General features: G+C 39.9%; 1 protein-coding gene across 1 annotated transcript in view; it reads left to right on the top strand.

Annotated features, from left to right (window-relative positions):
* SMG6 (SMG6 nonsense mediated mRNA decay factor) overlaps positions 1-15,707 on the top strand; it is a 198,909-nt gene that overhangs the window by 6,934 nt on the left and 176,268 nt on the right. Inside the window, exons 5-8 of the mRNA XM_068976479.1 lie at positions 1,526-1,632; positions 1,862-1,940; positions 9,093-9,203; positions 9,581-9,793. Of these exons, the coding sequence (XP_068832580.1) occupies positions 1,526-1,632; positions 1,862-1,940; positions 9,093-9,203; positions 9,581-9,793 (510 nt within the window). The remainder of the gene's footprint in view (positions 1-1,525; positions 1,633-1,861; positions 1,941-9,092; positions 9,204-9,580; positions 9,794-15,707) is intronic.

Raw genomic sequence — 15,707 nt, 5'->3', positions numbered from 1 at the left:
AACCAGATGGAAGTGAATGAGAAGTAGGGTAGCAGATATAATGAGAGGGTACCCTAGGCTGTTCTTGTAAGAAGGCTGTGAAGGCAAGGAGGGAAAGGAAGTTAGTAGTTAAAAGACACAGTGCCAAGAGAAGTTTGCTTTTAAGCTTGGAGAGACTTTACGTAATTATATGTTGAGAGGAAAGGGCCAAGGGAGAGTAAGAGGTCAATTCATTAGAGAAACGAGTGTGATTTATGGAGAAGAGGCTTCTTCTTGCCTTTCTGCTCTTTCTGATCAGTTGCCATGCAGAAGCTGTATTACTAATCAACAAGTACTTGTTGAATCCCTCCTACGCACCAGGTGCCATTCTAGGCACACATAATTCAGCCTGGAACAGGAACGCTGTGGTCCCAGCTCTCAGAGTTTACTTTGATTAGGGATGAGTACAGGTGTTGGATTAGTAACTGCAGGTGTAGCGGCTTCTGCAAAGAGTGTTGTGGGGGTGTGGTATAGGTGTAAAGGGGCCTAGCGGATCATAGAAGCCTGAGGAAGTCATGGTTAAGCTAAGGCTGAAGACCCAAGATGTTAGCCAGGTGAAGTGTTAGTTGCTTAGTCTTGTCCGATTCTTTGCAACCCCATGGACTATAGCCCACCAGGCTCCTCTGCCCATGGAATTCTCCAGGCAAGAATGCTCAAGTGGGTAGCCATTCCCTTTTCCAAGGGATCTTCCCAACCCAGGGATCGAACCCCACGTCTCCTGCATTGGCAGGCTGATTCTTTACTGCTGAGCCACCAGCGAAGCTCCTAACGGTATGTAGTAACAGCATATACATGTTATGAAGTGATGTTCCTTAAGAAGGTTTTTTGGTTGAGCTCATGTCTTAGGGTAGTTAAAGTTTTACTCTTGTCTTCTCTTTGAGGGACAGATGCCAAGCCCATCAGTGAGAAAACATACATGTAGTATTCCCAGTCCCGGATGTTGTGGGTGTTTGGAAAAGGGTAACTTACTGTTTTAGGGAATTATTATTGTCCTGCAAAGGAGATGGAGTGCAGTAACACAGTACAGTTGTTTTAATAGTTTGAGGAGAGAAAGATGATGGAAAGATGCAAAGGAAAGAACAAACAACAGTTTTAGTACTCTACTTGTATATCACTGTGCCTGGCTTGGGGAATCATAGTTCCCCAACCAGGGATCATACCCAGGCCTGTAGCAGTGAATGTGCTAAGTCTTAATCACTGGACTGCCAGGGAAATCCCTGTATATCACTTTATAATTCATAAAGGATTCTTACACATTTTCCCTCCAGTTTCCCTGTGAGATAGGTATTTTTATATTCCGATGGAGAAGCTGAGTCCCAGAGACTTAGTTGAGGTTACTCAGCTACTACAAAGACAGGCAGAATATTTTTTCCATTTGACTGGACTTTGTTGAGGATTGCTGGTCCCTTATTAATGTTGCTCTGTGATTTTGACCCTCTCCCTGTCCTTTGGGGTTGAAGTTAGAGTTTCTTGGGTAGATGCTGCTAACTGGTCGTTTCTCCTGAAGGTAAAATATGCCTTGATCAGTGCCCAGCGATGTATGATTTGCCAAGGAGATATTGCCAGGTATCGGGAGCAAGCCAACGACACGGCAAATTATGGGAAGGCACGCAGGTACTGTTGCCTCTTTGTTACTCCTCTTCCCTGTGTGGCTTTAACCTAGGCCCTGTTAAGAGCAGTGGCCCACCTGAGCTGCGTCCTGTATATACGTCCTGCAGGTGCTCCCTTAGGCCTCATGCTCTACCACTCGATGGTTACAGCTTAAGTAGTAAGGGCTATCAGGTGATAAATTGGGAAGGTGTTAATACAGAAACATTTTTTAAAAATTGTTTTTCTGTTCTAGTTGGTACCTGAAGGCCCAGCATATTGCTCCAAAGAATGGGCGCCCTTATAACCAGTTGGCTCTGCTGGCTGTGTATACGGTAAGAAATTTTGGATGGGGAAGTATTTTGCAGGCAATATGTAAGATATATGGATTTTGATAGCATCAGCTCCTGAAACTAGAACTCATCTGAACACCCAGCCCAAAGTGTACCCCGTTCTATCTGCCATCCTCAAACTCCTTTTGTTAACTGTTGCTTTCAGAGGTAAGTTGTGAGGGACTTTTCACTTCAGCTGAATCCACTTTCACTACACTTAAGTTCCCAGGGGAATGCTTATGCGGCAGTCAGACATTACTCTCTCGTTTTTGACCAAGGTTTCTGCTCTGAATCTAGTCTTGTTTCCCTTCCCTGGGTTGAACTAGGTTACTCATCTCTAGAAGGGAAGGAAGGCTCCCTGTATTTCTCCCCTTTAAAGTCCTCAACTAGCCTGAAGTACATCCTTCCTTCCTTTCCCCAGATCATCCCGTTATTCATCTGAGCTTTTCACCTTAGGAGTCTTTTTAGCAGAAACACAGTATATGCCAAACTGTACCTCTCTGATCTTGCTGAACTCCTCTAAATGTGGCTCTCACAGTGAGCCTTGGGATCTGATGGAGCCCCTAGTAAGGAAACTGACGTCAAGGGGGAGGGGCCAGTTGTAGGTACCGAAGGTTTAAATATAAGAAGCAGTTAACGTGTTCATCGGCAGGGAGAGTTTTCTTAATGCTGTAAAATTCATTGCCCACATAAACAGTGTTTGAATTGATACTTTTATCCTTTATTCTACAAAAATAAAAAATTCCTAACTCTTTAATTATGGATTGACATTGTTAATAAGGAATGTGGTTTAAGGAAACACTTCTTGCGGAATCTATGAATTTCTCTCTCTACTTTCTACCTCTGTCCTATTCTCTTTTTGATATGTGTTGAGATTTTTTTTGCCCCTCTTTGTGGCTTTTTCTCTCCCCTTTAGTCTTATTTGTTAACTAGAAAATATATTTAAAAAATTTCCCCTCAATGGCTTTTAAAAAAATTGTGATAAAATTCATGTAAGAAAATTAACCATTAATTATGGTCTGTACCTAGGAGTGAGATTGCTGGTCAAATGGTAATTCTGTTTCTCTTTTTGAGAATCTGCCAAGCTATTTTTTATAGTGATTGCAGCATTTTACATTTCTACCAGCAGTGTAGGAGAGTTCCAGTTTCTTCATGTTCTTGCTGACATTTATTACTTTTCATTGCTTTGAATATGACCAACCTAGTGGGTATGAAGTGATATCTCATTGTGGTTCCCTCCTCACTACCTGGGGACTTTTTTTTTCTTCTTCTTTACTATATTTTTAAAATTTTTTGGTCAGTTTTAGGTTTACAGAAAAATTGAACAGAAAGTACAGAGAGTTCCCGTCTACTTCAACTCTCAGTTTTCCCTATTAATAACATCTTTCATTAGTATAATACATTAGTTATAGTTAATGAGCCAGTACAGGTACATTTATTAATACTAAAGTCTGCAGCTTACACTTGGGTTCACTTTTATTATTGTACACTCTGAGTTTGAACAAATGTATAGTGACATGTGTCCACCATTACAGGATCACAGAATGTTTTCACTGCCCTAAAAATAATACCCTGTGCTTCGCGGTTCACCTCTTTATCCCTCTGCCCTCCCCCAAGCCTCTGTCAGTCACTGATATTTTTAACTCTCTCTCTAGTTTTGACTTTTCCAGAATGTCATATAGTTGGAACCCTACTGTGTGTAGCCTTTTCATGTTGCCTTCTTTCATTTAGCACTTACAGGGATTTTTGTGACTTGATAGCTCTTTTTGTTTATTGATGAGTAGTATTCCAGTGTATCGATGTACCACAGTTTATCCATTCCCCTGTTGAAGGACATCTTGGTTATGTCCTGGTTTTGACTATCAAATGTTGGAAGCATTTGTGTGTACGTTTTTTTGTGGACATAAGTTCTCAACTCATTTGGATAGCTACTTAGGAGTGTGATTGCTGGGTTGTGTGGTTAGGGTATATATAGTTTTGGAAGAACCTGTCAAACTGTCTTCCAAAGTGGCTGTACCATTTGGCATTCCCACCTATTGCTGTGGATCCTTTTAAGCATTTGGTCTTGTCAGTGTTCTGGATTTTGCTCTTTCTAATAGTTCTGCAGAATCCTATTTGCGTTAGGCTTTGTTTTAACTTGCAATTCCCTACTGACAAATGATGTACAGGATCTTTTCATATGCTTATTTGCTTTCTGTGTATTTTTGGTGAGATGTCTGTTTAGATCTTTCGCCCATTCTTAAATTGGATTGTTTTCTTATTGTTGTTGTTGTTTTTTGACTGTGCTGAGTCTTAGTTGTGGCATGCAGAGTCTTCAGTCTTCCTTGAGGCATTCAGAATATTTTAGTTGTGGCCTGTGGGATCTAATTCCCTGGCCAGGAATCGAACCTAAGCTTCCCTGCATTGGAAGCTTGCCATCTTAGCCACTGGACCACCAGGGAAGTCCCTATTGTTCAATTTTTAGAGCTCACATATTTTGGATACCAGTCCTTTATCAGATACATGTTTTACAAATATTTTCTCTCAATCTGTAGTTTTTATTTTCTTAGTGTCTTTCACAGAGCAGAAGTTTTTAAAAATCAATGAAATCTAAGAACTTCATCAACTTTTTTTTATGGATTGTGCTTTCTGTGTTGTATCTGAGAAGGCATGGCTAAACACGTTACCTAGATTTTCTTCTCTGTCGTCTCCTAGGAGTTGTAGAGTTTTACATTTTGCATGTAAGTCTGTAGTCCATTTAGAGTTAATTTCTGTGAAAGGTGTAATGTCTGTGTATAGATTCATTGTTTTGCATGTGGGTGTCCAGTTTTCAACACCATTTGCTGAGAAGACTCTGCTTTCTCCTTTAAACTGCCTTTGCTCCTTTGTCAGAAATCAACTGACTGTATTTGTGAAGGCGTGTTTCTGGGTTCTCTGTTCCGTTTCATTGATCTACTTGTTTATTCTCTGGCCAGTACCACACTATCTTGATTACTCTGTGTGTGTGTGTGTGTGTGTACCACACTATCTTGATCACTGTGTGTGTGTGTGTACCACACTATCTTGATTACTGTGTGTGCGTGTGTGTGAGTTGCTTAGTGGTGTCCGACTCTTTGCAACCCCACAGACTGTGTAGCCCACCAGGCCCCTCTGTTCATGGGGTTCTCCAGGCAAGAACACTGGAGTGGGTTGCCATTTCCTTCTCCAAAAGGAACTACAGAAAGAAAGAAAGTGAAGTCACCCAGTCGTGTCTGACTCTTTGAGACCCCATGGGACTGTAGCCTACCAGGCTCCTCCATCCCTGGAATTTTCCAGGCAAGAATATTGGAGTAGGTTGCCATTGCTAACTTTATAGCAAATCTGGAAGTCGGGTAGTGTCAGTATTGTGTAGGCTATCCTGGATGTTTCTGTTTTTTTTTTGCCTTTTCACGTAAACTTTACAATCAGTTTGTGTGAAGTGGTAGCTCACTTTTGATTTGCACTTCCCTAATGTTTAATGATATTTAGCATCTTTTCATATGCTTATTAGTCTGTTCAAGTCCTTTAACCATTTTTTTAAAACCAAGAAAATTAAAAAAAATTAACTTATTTAACTTTTAATTGAAGGATAGTTGCTTTACAGAGTTTTGTTTACTGTCAAACCTCAGCAAAAAATTTTTTCAACTGTAATCACACAGAAAGCAAAATTTGCCATCTTTAAAAGCGTGATGTTTCAGTAGTGTTGAGTACATTCACGTTGTTGTGCAGTTAATCTCCAGAACTCTTTTCATCTTACAGAACTGAAACTCTCTACCCATTAAACAGCAGCTCTCTGTTCTCCCCTCCCTCTGGCCATTGGTAACCACCTTTCTTCTTTCTGTCTCTGTGAATTTGTGTACTCTCAGTTCAGTTCAGTCGCTCAGTCGTCTCTGACTCTTTGCGACCCCATGAATCGCAGCATACCAGGCCTCCCTGTCCATTACCATCTCCTGGAGTTCACTCAGACTCACGTCCATCGAGTCCGTGATGCCATCCAGCCATCTCATCCTTGTGTACTCTAGTTACTGAATATACATGGAATCAAAAAGTATCTGTCTTTTTGTGACCGGCTTATTTCACTTAGCATTAAATCCTCAAGGTTCGTCCATGTTACAGCTCATGTCAGTTTTCTCCTTAAGGCTGAGTAATATTCAGTTGTGTATATACCATATTTTGTTTTTCATTTCATTTCTCAGTGGACATGTCTACCTTTGACCATTGTGAATAATACCACTATGAATATGAGTGTACAAATACCTCTTCAAGACCCTGCTTTCAATTCTTTTGGGCATATACTCAGAAGTGGAGATGTTGGATCATGTGGTAATCTGGCAATAGCATTTTCAGTTTTCTGACGAATCACCGTACCAACAGCTGTACCATTTGACAGTCCCACAAGGATTCCAATTTATCTCCGTCCTTGCTAAAGCACACTACTTTTTGTTGTGTGTGTGTGTGTTTGAATAGTAGCCAACCTAATTGCCTTCAAAGCTGTATGGCATTGTGGTTTTGACTTGCATTTCCCTAATGAGTACTGGTTTTATTATGTTCTTGTTGGCCATCTGTGTATCTTCTTTGGAGAAAAGTGTATTCAAATCCTTTGCATATTTTTAAACTGAGTTGTCTTTTATTGTTGAGATGTAGCAGTTCTTTATATAGTCTGACCTTAATCAGATAGGTGATTTATAAATATTTTCTCCCATTTTATGGGTTGTCTTCTCACTCTCTTGATAGTGGCCTTTCAACAAAGTTTTTAATTTTGATAAAGTGTGGCTTATCTATTTTTACTTTTGTTGCTTGTTTTTTGATGTCATAGCTAAGAAATGCTTAACCAAATTAAAAGTTAAGGTTTCTTATTTATTTAGACGAAAATACAGGAATCTTTTTTTTTTTTTTAATAGTTTTAATTCCTCTGTTTAGGTCACTGATCCATTTTTGGTTAATTTATGGTGTGAAGTAAGGGTCTAATTTATTCTTTTGCATGTGGCTGTCTAATTCTCCTAGCATCATTTGTTGAGATTATTCTTTCCCCGTTAAATAGTCTTAATATTTTTAAAAGTCAGTTGATATATGATAAATTTACTTCTGGACTCTCAATTCTCTCTCATGTATGAGTACTATGTTGCTTTAATTACTGCAGCTTTGTGGTAAGTTTTTAGATTGGGGTATGTGAGTCTTCTAACTTTGTTCTTTTTCAACATTGGTTGGTTGTCTGGGATTTTTTGGAATGCCGTATAGATTTTAGGATCGACTTTTTCTTTTCTGCCAAAAGAGTCAACTGTGATTTTGATAAGGATTGTATTGACTCTTTAGAGGGCTTTGAGGTCTGTTTATATCCTAACAGTACTAAGTCTTTTGTTGCGAAAACACAGGATATTTTCCATTTATTTAGGTCTTCTTTGATTTCTTTCAGAAATGTTTGTCATTTTCAGTTTAAAAGTTTTGCATTTCCTTGGTTAAATTTATTCCTAAGGTATAAATAAGGTATGTTGTTCTTTTTGATGCTATTATGAATTATTTCCTAATTTCTTTTCCAGATTGTTCATTACTAATATATATAAATACAACTGATTTTTGAGTATTAATCTTGTGTCTTCCCTCAGTGGTTTGTTGCCACACAAACTAAATTGCTATGTGTTTTTTCATGGACTTCTGACCTAAGTTAGTACTCTCTGCAGGTTCTTTTCTTCTGTCCCTCTTTTTCTTTCTCTGTCTTAACCCAATTAATTGTCTTTTAATATCACTTTCTCAACTTTTCTATAACTTTTCCTTCAGTGGATCCCAAGCATTTGCTGAGAACATGCTGTGCAGTGTTTTGCTAGGTAATTTGATATGGTTTCTGTCCTGAAAAAAAAACATTGAGAAGACAAGTGTGTACAGACAACAATACAAATTGCACTTGATAGGATATGATGCAGTTGATTGCTGGAGACATAATTTTCTATGCCGCTAAGAAAGAAAAATGTGAGCTAAAGTAAGATGATGGTAGTTATTGATTGTGAGTTGTATCTTGACTTCAGAGATGTTAAAATATGAAAAAAATCAGTCGGACTGATCAATTACTGTAAAATCAAGGGAGTGGCATAATTAGAATAACATACAAGATAGCTTCCATTTAACTGACTGAAACCATGTACCAGATATTCCTTTAAATGTATAATTATGTGAATTTTATTCTTTTCAGGAGCTATATATGTTGGTGAATATCTTCATTTTACAGATAAGGAAATTTTTCTCGGTTGACTTTCTTAGGCTTACACATAATAGGTGGCAGGACCAAAGTCACGCTCAGGCAGTTGAGCTTAGAATAAGGTGGAACTTTTTAAAGAGTAAGTAGGTGCTGGGGAGAGAAGGAAGTAGTAGTCTAGGTACATTTTGAAACAGGGAAAGGGTAGAGGTGTATATGATGGAAAGATAGAAAGGCTTTTGATTTTCTTTCCTTCTAACGCTCTCCCTTTGATTTCCTGATTAATGGGTGTACAGTTGGACTTGAAGTGTTTATTTGCTGAATGCATTGAGTAATAGTTTCCTTTTCTCAGTAGAGTCAGTAGTGCAAATGTGAACTTAGGAGCCAGGGAGGCCTTGGTTCAAATACTAGCTTATCAGAGATTTGGCTTTGAGACCTTATTGACCAAGTTACATAATAATCTTCCGGAGCTCCTGTCTCTCATCATTTAAATGGGAATAATAATCTCTACGGGGCAGTTTCCTTGGGTTTCCTTGGGCAGTTTTTCTTACTTCCTTCAGAAACAGAAATACTGTTTCTGAAGTGCTCATCATTTGCCTCACAGTTACGCTTAATCAGTGATATTGCCATTGTTATTTATAATTTAAATATAATAATAACTAGTACAGGCTGACCGTTTTCTTTCTCTAAAGAGAAAATGTAATTGCTTCCCTATTTTGTGAGGCTTTTTACTCTTCTCCTCCGCTTCTGAGTGTGTGGCTTTGAGAGTAGCTCTGCATGTTAGACATGGTCCTGGGTGAGAGGAGAGCTCTGCTGTTAGCACCGTGGCTTCTCCTATGGGTAGCCTTCTCATTTTCTTGTTGGAATTCCTTACAGCTTGGGAGGGATGGTAGGGTTTCCTGGGTTGGCTGACTCAGGCTGGAGTCTGGAAGAGAACTGGTTGACTCAGTGTCTCTGACCTCTTTCTGCAGAGGAGGAAGCTGGATGCTGTCTATTATTATATGCGCAGTTTAGCTGCCAGCAACCCTATCCTGACTGCCAAGGAGAGTCTCATGAGCTTGTTTGAAGAGACCAAACGGAAGGTGAGTAGGGATGCAGGCAAAATCATTTCTTCCTAGAAGAATGCATTTCTGTTACTATCTCTGTGTCCTTTAGGAAATGACTGATACTGTCCTCAAGGGGTGCCATTGGTCTGTGCTGTAGAGTCAGTCTCTGTGCAGAACCAAACTCATTTTTAGGAGAGCACTCCAGGGCCCTTGGGTGTACGTGTTCCACAGCATCTGGTTTACAAAATAAGTAACTTTTATGAGACAAAACAGATGATACTTTGTACTTTGGAACTATGGCTAAGTCTTTACTTTTTACAGTTCTTAGCAAACAAGCTCAGGTGAGATGAGCACTTCTCTTTATTGGCTGAATACCAGGAGAGTCTGAGCTTACATGTTTGTATGTCTTACAGGCGGAACAGATGGAAAAGAAGCAACACGAAGAATTGGAGCTGAGCCCTGACCAGTGGCGGAAAGGGAAGAAATCCACTTTCCGGCATGTAGGAGACGACACCACTCGCCTGGAGATCTGGATTCATCCATCCCATCCCCGGTCCTCCCAGGGCACCGAGTCTGGGAAGGATTCTGAGCAGGAGAATGGGCTGGGCAGCCTGAGCCCCAGCGATGTAAGTTCCTGGAAGCGATGTCATGAGCACGACTAGCTAAGTAGGCGTGAGAGTCTGGTGCATGCCGCCACGGAGCACTGCGCAGACATTTCCCATTCATCTCAGGGAATCAGACCACTTCAGGCTCCCTGATGTTCTATACACGTCCTCCACCTACATTTCCTTTATCTTTACTATGCGCTTCCCTCTTTCACCACTGTGTGGCACCATAGAATTTAGTAAAAGTTTTTCTAGATGAAGATGAATTTAGGAGTAAAAGTTTTTTCCTGCCCTGGGTTCATAGTCATCAATATGATGCTTTAGGATTCTGGGTGGGATTTTTGAAACTAGGGAGAAGGCAGAGTAGTTGGTAAATTGAGAATGGCGGGTTTATCGTGCCCTGAGAGCAAAATTTATACAGTGGATGGTGAGATGAGCTGGGACCAGGTGTTGAAAGGTCATACAATAAGTAGACTTTGGCCTTTTACCCAGAAAGTCATAGGGAGCCATTGAGTGCTTTAAATAGGGAAATGTCAGGTGTGCATTTTAGAAATAGAACTCTGGATGTTTTGTGGAAAGTTTGGAGAAGAGTAAAACTAGAAATAAGGAGAGCAGGAGGGTGCAATAGTAATCCAAGTGAGATGTGAGAAGGAACTGAACCAGGAAATGGCTTTGTAGATGGGGAAAAGTGAACAGAGTATATTAATGAGGTTGAATCCAAAGGGCTTATTTGGGCATGGGAGCTGAGGGAAGTAGCACTTAGGTTTCTGACTTGAGAACTGGGTGAACTGGTCCAGTCCCTGAGATGGAGGATAAAGGTGGAATTGGTTTTAGGAAAAATATGATGAGTTTAGTTTTGGACATGTTGGAATTTCTGTAGGACACTGACGTGCAGATACTTAGAGATTAGCAAATATTTGAAACTCGAGAGTGATCTGGGCCAGAGGTGAAGATACTTGAAAGCATCCTCTTATAGATGATACTGAAGTCATGAGAGTGAGTTGATTCAGCTACTCGAGGAAGGGACATAATGATAAATAGGTTGAAGACCTATGAAAGAAAGGAGGTAGATGGCGGGGAAATGTCCTTGCAAATGATGAGAAAGGAGTAGGATCCAGAGCACAGGTGAAGTGGATAGCGGAAAAAAAGAGATGAGAGCTCCCTCCTGTGCTTGAGGGAAAAGAGGAATGAATAATTGGGGGTGCAGGTAAGATCGTGAGTATCGTCGGAGGAAGGTGAAGGAGGGCCTTTTCATGATGTCTGTTTCCCCTTTGAAGTTGGAGGCTTGGTTGTCTGCTAAGAATGAGTCAAAGGTGGTGGGATAGGAGGACTCATCCTTCAGGGTTTAATTTAAAATTCCCATTTATCTTCTTCTGTCTTTAGCCTTCAGCTCTTTTCTGAATGACTTGGGAAGAAGTCATTGCTTATAAATGAAACTACCAGCTTCCTGTGTGCTATGGTGTGCATGGGGCCCCAGGACGTGAGGGTGCTTCAGAGGGGTTGCTACTGTGGCAGAATCCTCACTGCTACCACTTCTAGTTTGGATGTTACCACCTCAGACCAGAAGTCTACGTGAAGGGGAGACAAATTGTTCTATGGGATTAGTTCCACTGTGTGTCTTTAAAATGAAAGCAACAATGACAATTTGATAAAGTAATTTATGGCATTTTTTAGGGAGTATCCCTCATTAAAGTTATAATTAATGTTTTGTAGATCTCTGTCTTCCATTAGGTGTTTATTTTTTTAAGTAATATGTTTATAAGTTCATATTTTTATTTTTTTATTAAATTATTATTTTTTTAATTGTAGTATAGTTGACTTACAATGCCATATTTGTTTCTGGTGTACAGCAGAGTGATTCGGTTATACATTTTATATATATATTCTTTTTCATATTCTTTTCCATTATGGTTTCTTATAGGATATTTAATACAGTTCCCTGTTGTTATACAGTTAGATCTTGTTATTTGTCCATTCTATAACCATTTGAATTTGCTGCCTTTAAACTCTCCATCCATCCCTCCCTCACCCCATTCCTCCCCTGGCAACCACAACTCTGTTCTCTATGTCTGTGAGTTTGTTTCTATTTCATAGTTAAGTTCATGTGTCCTGTTTTAAATTCCACATGTGAGTGACATCATACATTATTTGTCTTTCTCTTTCTGACTCATCTCACTTAGTATGGTAAGTTCTAGGTCCATGCGTGTTGCTGCAGTGGCATTATTTCCTTGCTTTTTATGGCTGAGTGCTATTCCCTCACACACACACACACACACACACACACACACACACATCTTCTTTATCCATTCATCTGTCAGTGGACTTTTAGGCTGTTTCCATGTCTTGCTATTGTAAACAGGGCTGCTGTGAACATTGGGTTGCATCTCTCTTTTCAAATTAGTTTGTCTGGATATGTGCCCAAGAATGGGATTGGTGGATCATAGGGCATGTGTTCTTATTCTGCGTGCATCTAAGAGAGGCATTTTCAGCTCCACATTGGAGCCATTACATTTTATTATATTTAGTACATTTTAAATTATGCAAATAATATATTAATAGTAAAAATTTCAAATAATTACATATATATGCAGAGTAAAATGTGGTAATTTGTTTTCTGAACTATTGGTGAAGCTCTTTGTATATTTTCAGCCTCTGCATCATCCTGGAGTAATCATTTCCCTTAATTTCTTTTAAAGTTACATCTTTGGGTTTGGGCTCTTAGTTCTATACTACCAGCACAGGAGGAAGAAGCCTGCAGTTTCATAGCTCTCTGTCCAGCTAGGAAACCACACTGCCTTTTTTGCCTATTTTCTCATGCCCAGGTCATCTTCCCATATCCTTTTCTTTGATACAGCGGGCCCCAAGAACTCAGTTCACTCTCTGTTCCCCGGAACAGGAACATACATTTAGATGAGAAGTGAGAGTTTATTCACAGACATTTGAGTAATTAGGCTTTGGAGATGCAGAGATTGAAATAAACAAAGATGATTTCTAGCCTTAAGGAGCACCCTGTCATGTGGGGAAGATAGAAACATGAATATTTGATTATATTATAATGCAGTGTGCTGTGATAAAGGCAAGAATGAGAGGCTGTGGGAACAGGAATTAAGACACCTAAAGGGCACAGTTAAGGAAGGCTAGACTGAGGAGGCGATTTGCAGCTGAAGGATGATGTCAGGGCATTTCTACTTTTGAGGCATGAAGGCGTAGGGAGCTGCAAGTCTTTCAGTGTGGCTGGAGGCTAGAATGTGAGCATTTGCTCTTGCTGGAGATATGAGTCATCCTTTACCCCTTCTTTTTCAGTTAATACCAAGGGCTATTTACTCTACCTCCTAAACATAATTTTAATCCATCTACTTTTCTCTATTTCTACTACCACTATCCTAGTCTAAACTATCATTCATCATTTCAGTAATCCACAGATTATTGAAAGAAGTTCTTAATGGTCTTCCCACAGTTATTCCTGGCCCTCCTTAGGCCTTTCTTTTTAGACAGTAACCCAAATGAGCTTCCAGGTACACATTTCTGATCATGCCACTTCCCTCTTTGACAGTCTTCAGTTATTTCTCTTCGGTCTTAGAATCGGGTCCAAACTCCTTAAAATAGTTTACTGGGCCCTGCAAGATTGGTCTCTGCTACTTCTAGCCTTATTTTATACCTCTCCACTGCCCCCACCCCCCACTTTGTTCTTGTTCTTTGGCTATACTGGCTTCTTCCTTGAAGGGCCCAACTTCTTCTCTGGCCCTTGGCTATGACACATTCTCTTTGCCTGGAGCGCTGGTCTCTCTTAATCAGCTCCACTCTGACTCATCCTTAAATTCTCAGAGTAAATATCACTTCCCTTTCCCAGGGAAGCTTTTCCTGATCCCTGAGCCTGGCTGTTTCCACCTTGTAATGCCGTATTTCTAATTAAGTGATTATTTATTTATTTTTGGCTCTGCTGGGTCTTTGTTGCCGTGCAGGCTTCTCTCTAGTTGCCGAGAGTGGTGGCTACTCTGTAGCTGCAGTGCGCAGGCTTCTCATTGAGGTGGCTTCTTTTGTTGTGGAGCACAGGCTTTAGGGCATGTGGGCTCAGTGATTTCAGCTCCCGTGCTCTAGAGCATAGGCTCAGTAGTTGTGGACCATGGGCTAAGCTGGCTCCTTGACCTGTGGGATCTTCCCAGACCAGGGATCGCACCCATGTTTCTTGCATTGGCAAGCAGATTCTTTACCACTGAGCCACCAGGGAAGCCCTAATTAAGTAATTTTAGATGCAGTTTTTCTCTTGTTGGTTGAAGTCTCTGTTGTTAGATTCAAGCCTTTGTGAGAGTGGGGTCCATATTTGGTTGCTCATTGCTTTATCCCCAGTGCCTGCGTATAGAAGATTCTACATAAATCTTAGTTGAGCATATAAAGGAGGGGAGGAAAAGTGAGGGATGAAACTGTAGAATTAGGAAGGGCCAGGTTCTTCATAAATATTGAGGAGTTTGAGTATCTAATAAGGACTTTTAAGCAGGGGAATCACATAATCAGATTATATAATGATCACTCTTTTCAATACTTTTAATGTTGAAACAGATTTGTTTTTCTTTTTTTTTAATTTGTTTTTTGTTAATTTTTTTCTTTATTTTCTAAAGGAAAAAAAATTTTTTTAATTGCAGAGATAACATCAATTCACTGTATCTAAGTCAAACAAAAACAAAGTTTAAAATGAGAGTCACTTGTTTTCTTTCCTTCAGAGGCACCACTATTAACTATTTGGAAGTTCTTTCAGACATTTTTCTAAACTTTTACAGGTGTGTGTCTATGTATACACACATGCCTGCAGACACATGAAATGTATTTTTAAGCAAAAATGGGTTTATACTACATATACCAACATACAATTTGCTTTTCTGAATTATCCACTGGACATACAGTTACTTCTGCCATAAGGTAACACATGCGTTCCTAAAAATCATTGTACTGTGCAAAATTGCACAATAAAAACCACAGAGTTGACGGGGAAAATGGGGTTAGGAGAATAACACTCAAAAGCTTCCTCAGTGACATAGTTTTAAAAAAAGATAAGAACCTAATAAAACAGTTGTGTTTTCTACATGTTCATTGGTTAAGAAGTATGTAAATACTGTCTTGAAAAAGACATAAAGTTTACTCGTAGAGTGGGTTTTGCAAGGATTGCGGCTTGCAAGTTATGGTGAAGTGATGGAAGGAGAGTTACTTGAAATTGGACCTGCAGGTAGAACACCAGATGGGCTTAGGCGTGGCTCAGAATGTCAGCTCACGTGGTGAACTGCAGTAGCTGGTGAATGTTTGGGGTGTGTGTATGTGTTTTGTGTGTTCCTGTGCAGCTCTGTTCAGCTGGGTGGAGTTTTCTGTGTTTACCTGTTGTTTCCCCCGAACAAAATAAAAGTTTGTGTTAGGCTCACATTGCTCCCTAATAAGTTGATCATGATGGAACACATTTGTGTCTTCAAAATAAGGGTTACAGCAGAACTGTGTTTCCACTTGCCCAAGAATATCTTTTCTTAGTACGTCCTTAGTATGGCTGTATGATATTTTATTATAAATAAAATGTATGCCATGTAATTATCTGTGTAATTTAAATATTTGCTCATGTTTTACTTGCTTATTCACTCCAGTTGTCCTTTTTGAGTGATTAGCCTTGACAGAAGTTGCTCCTTTGACAACTCCTGGAGAGTTTCTAGCACAGACTGCTACAGTTGCTACAATTCAGATCCATGGATAAGAAGCAGAAAATTTGGCTTCAAGTGGTTATTAGTAATGATAGTCAGCTCCAAACTAGTTTGTTCTCTCTCTGCCAAGCGTGAGCTTTGGCTTTCTTTCTGAGTGGCTACAGAAGGTTAGCTTGTGGGTTGTTGGTTTTCAGTCTTGAGATGTGGTTTGGGTTAAACATGCAACCTGGGGAGGGACTGCCAGCCCCAGCTGTAAGTGG

The sequence above is a fragment of the Capricornis sumatraensis genome, chromosome 8, assembly GCF_032405125.1.
Source record: "Capricornis sumatraensis isolate serow.1 chromosome 8, serow.2, whole genome shotgun sequence".
Classification (NCBI taxonomy): domain Eukaryota; kingdom Metazoa; phylum Chordata; class Mammalia; order Artiodactyla; family Bovidae; genus Capricornis; species Capricornis sumatraensis.
This window is presented reverse-complemented; position numbering and strand designations above follow the sequence as displayed.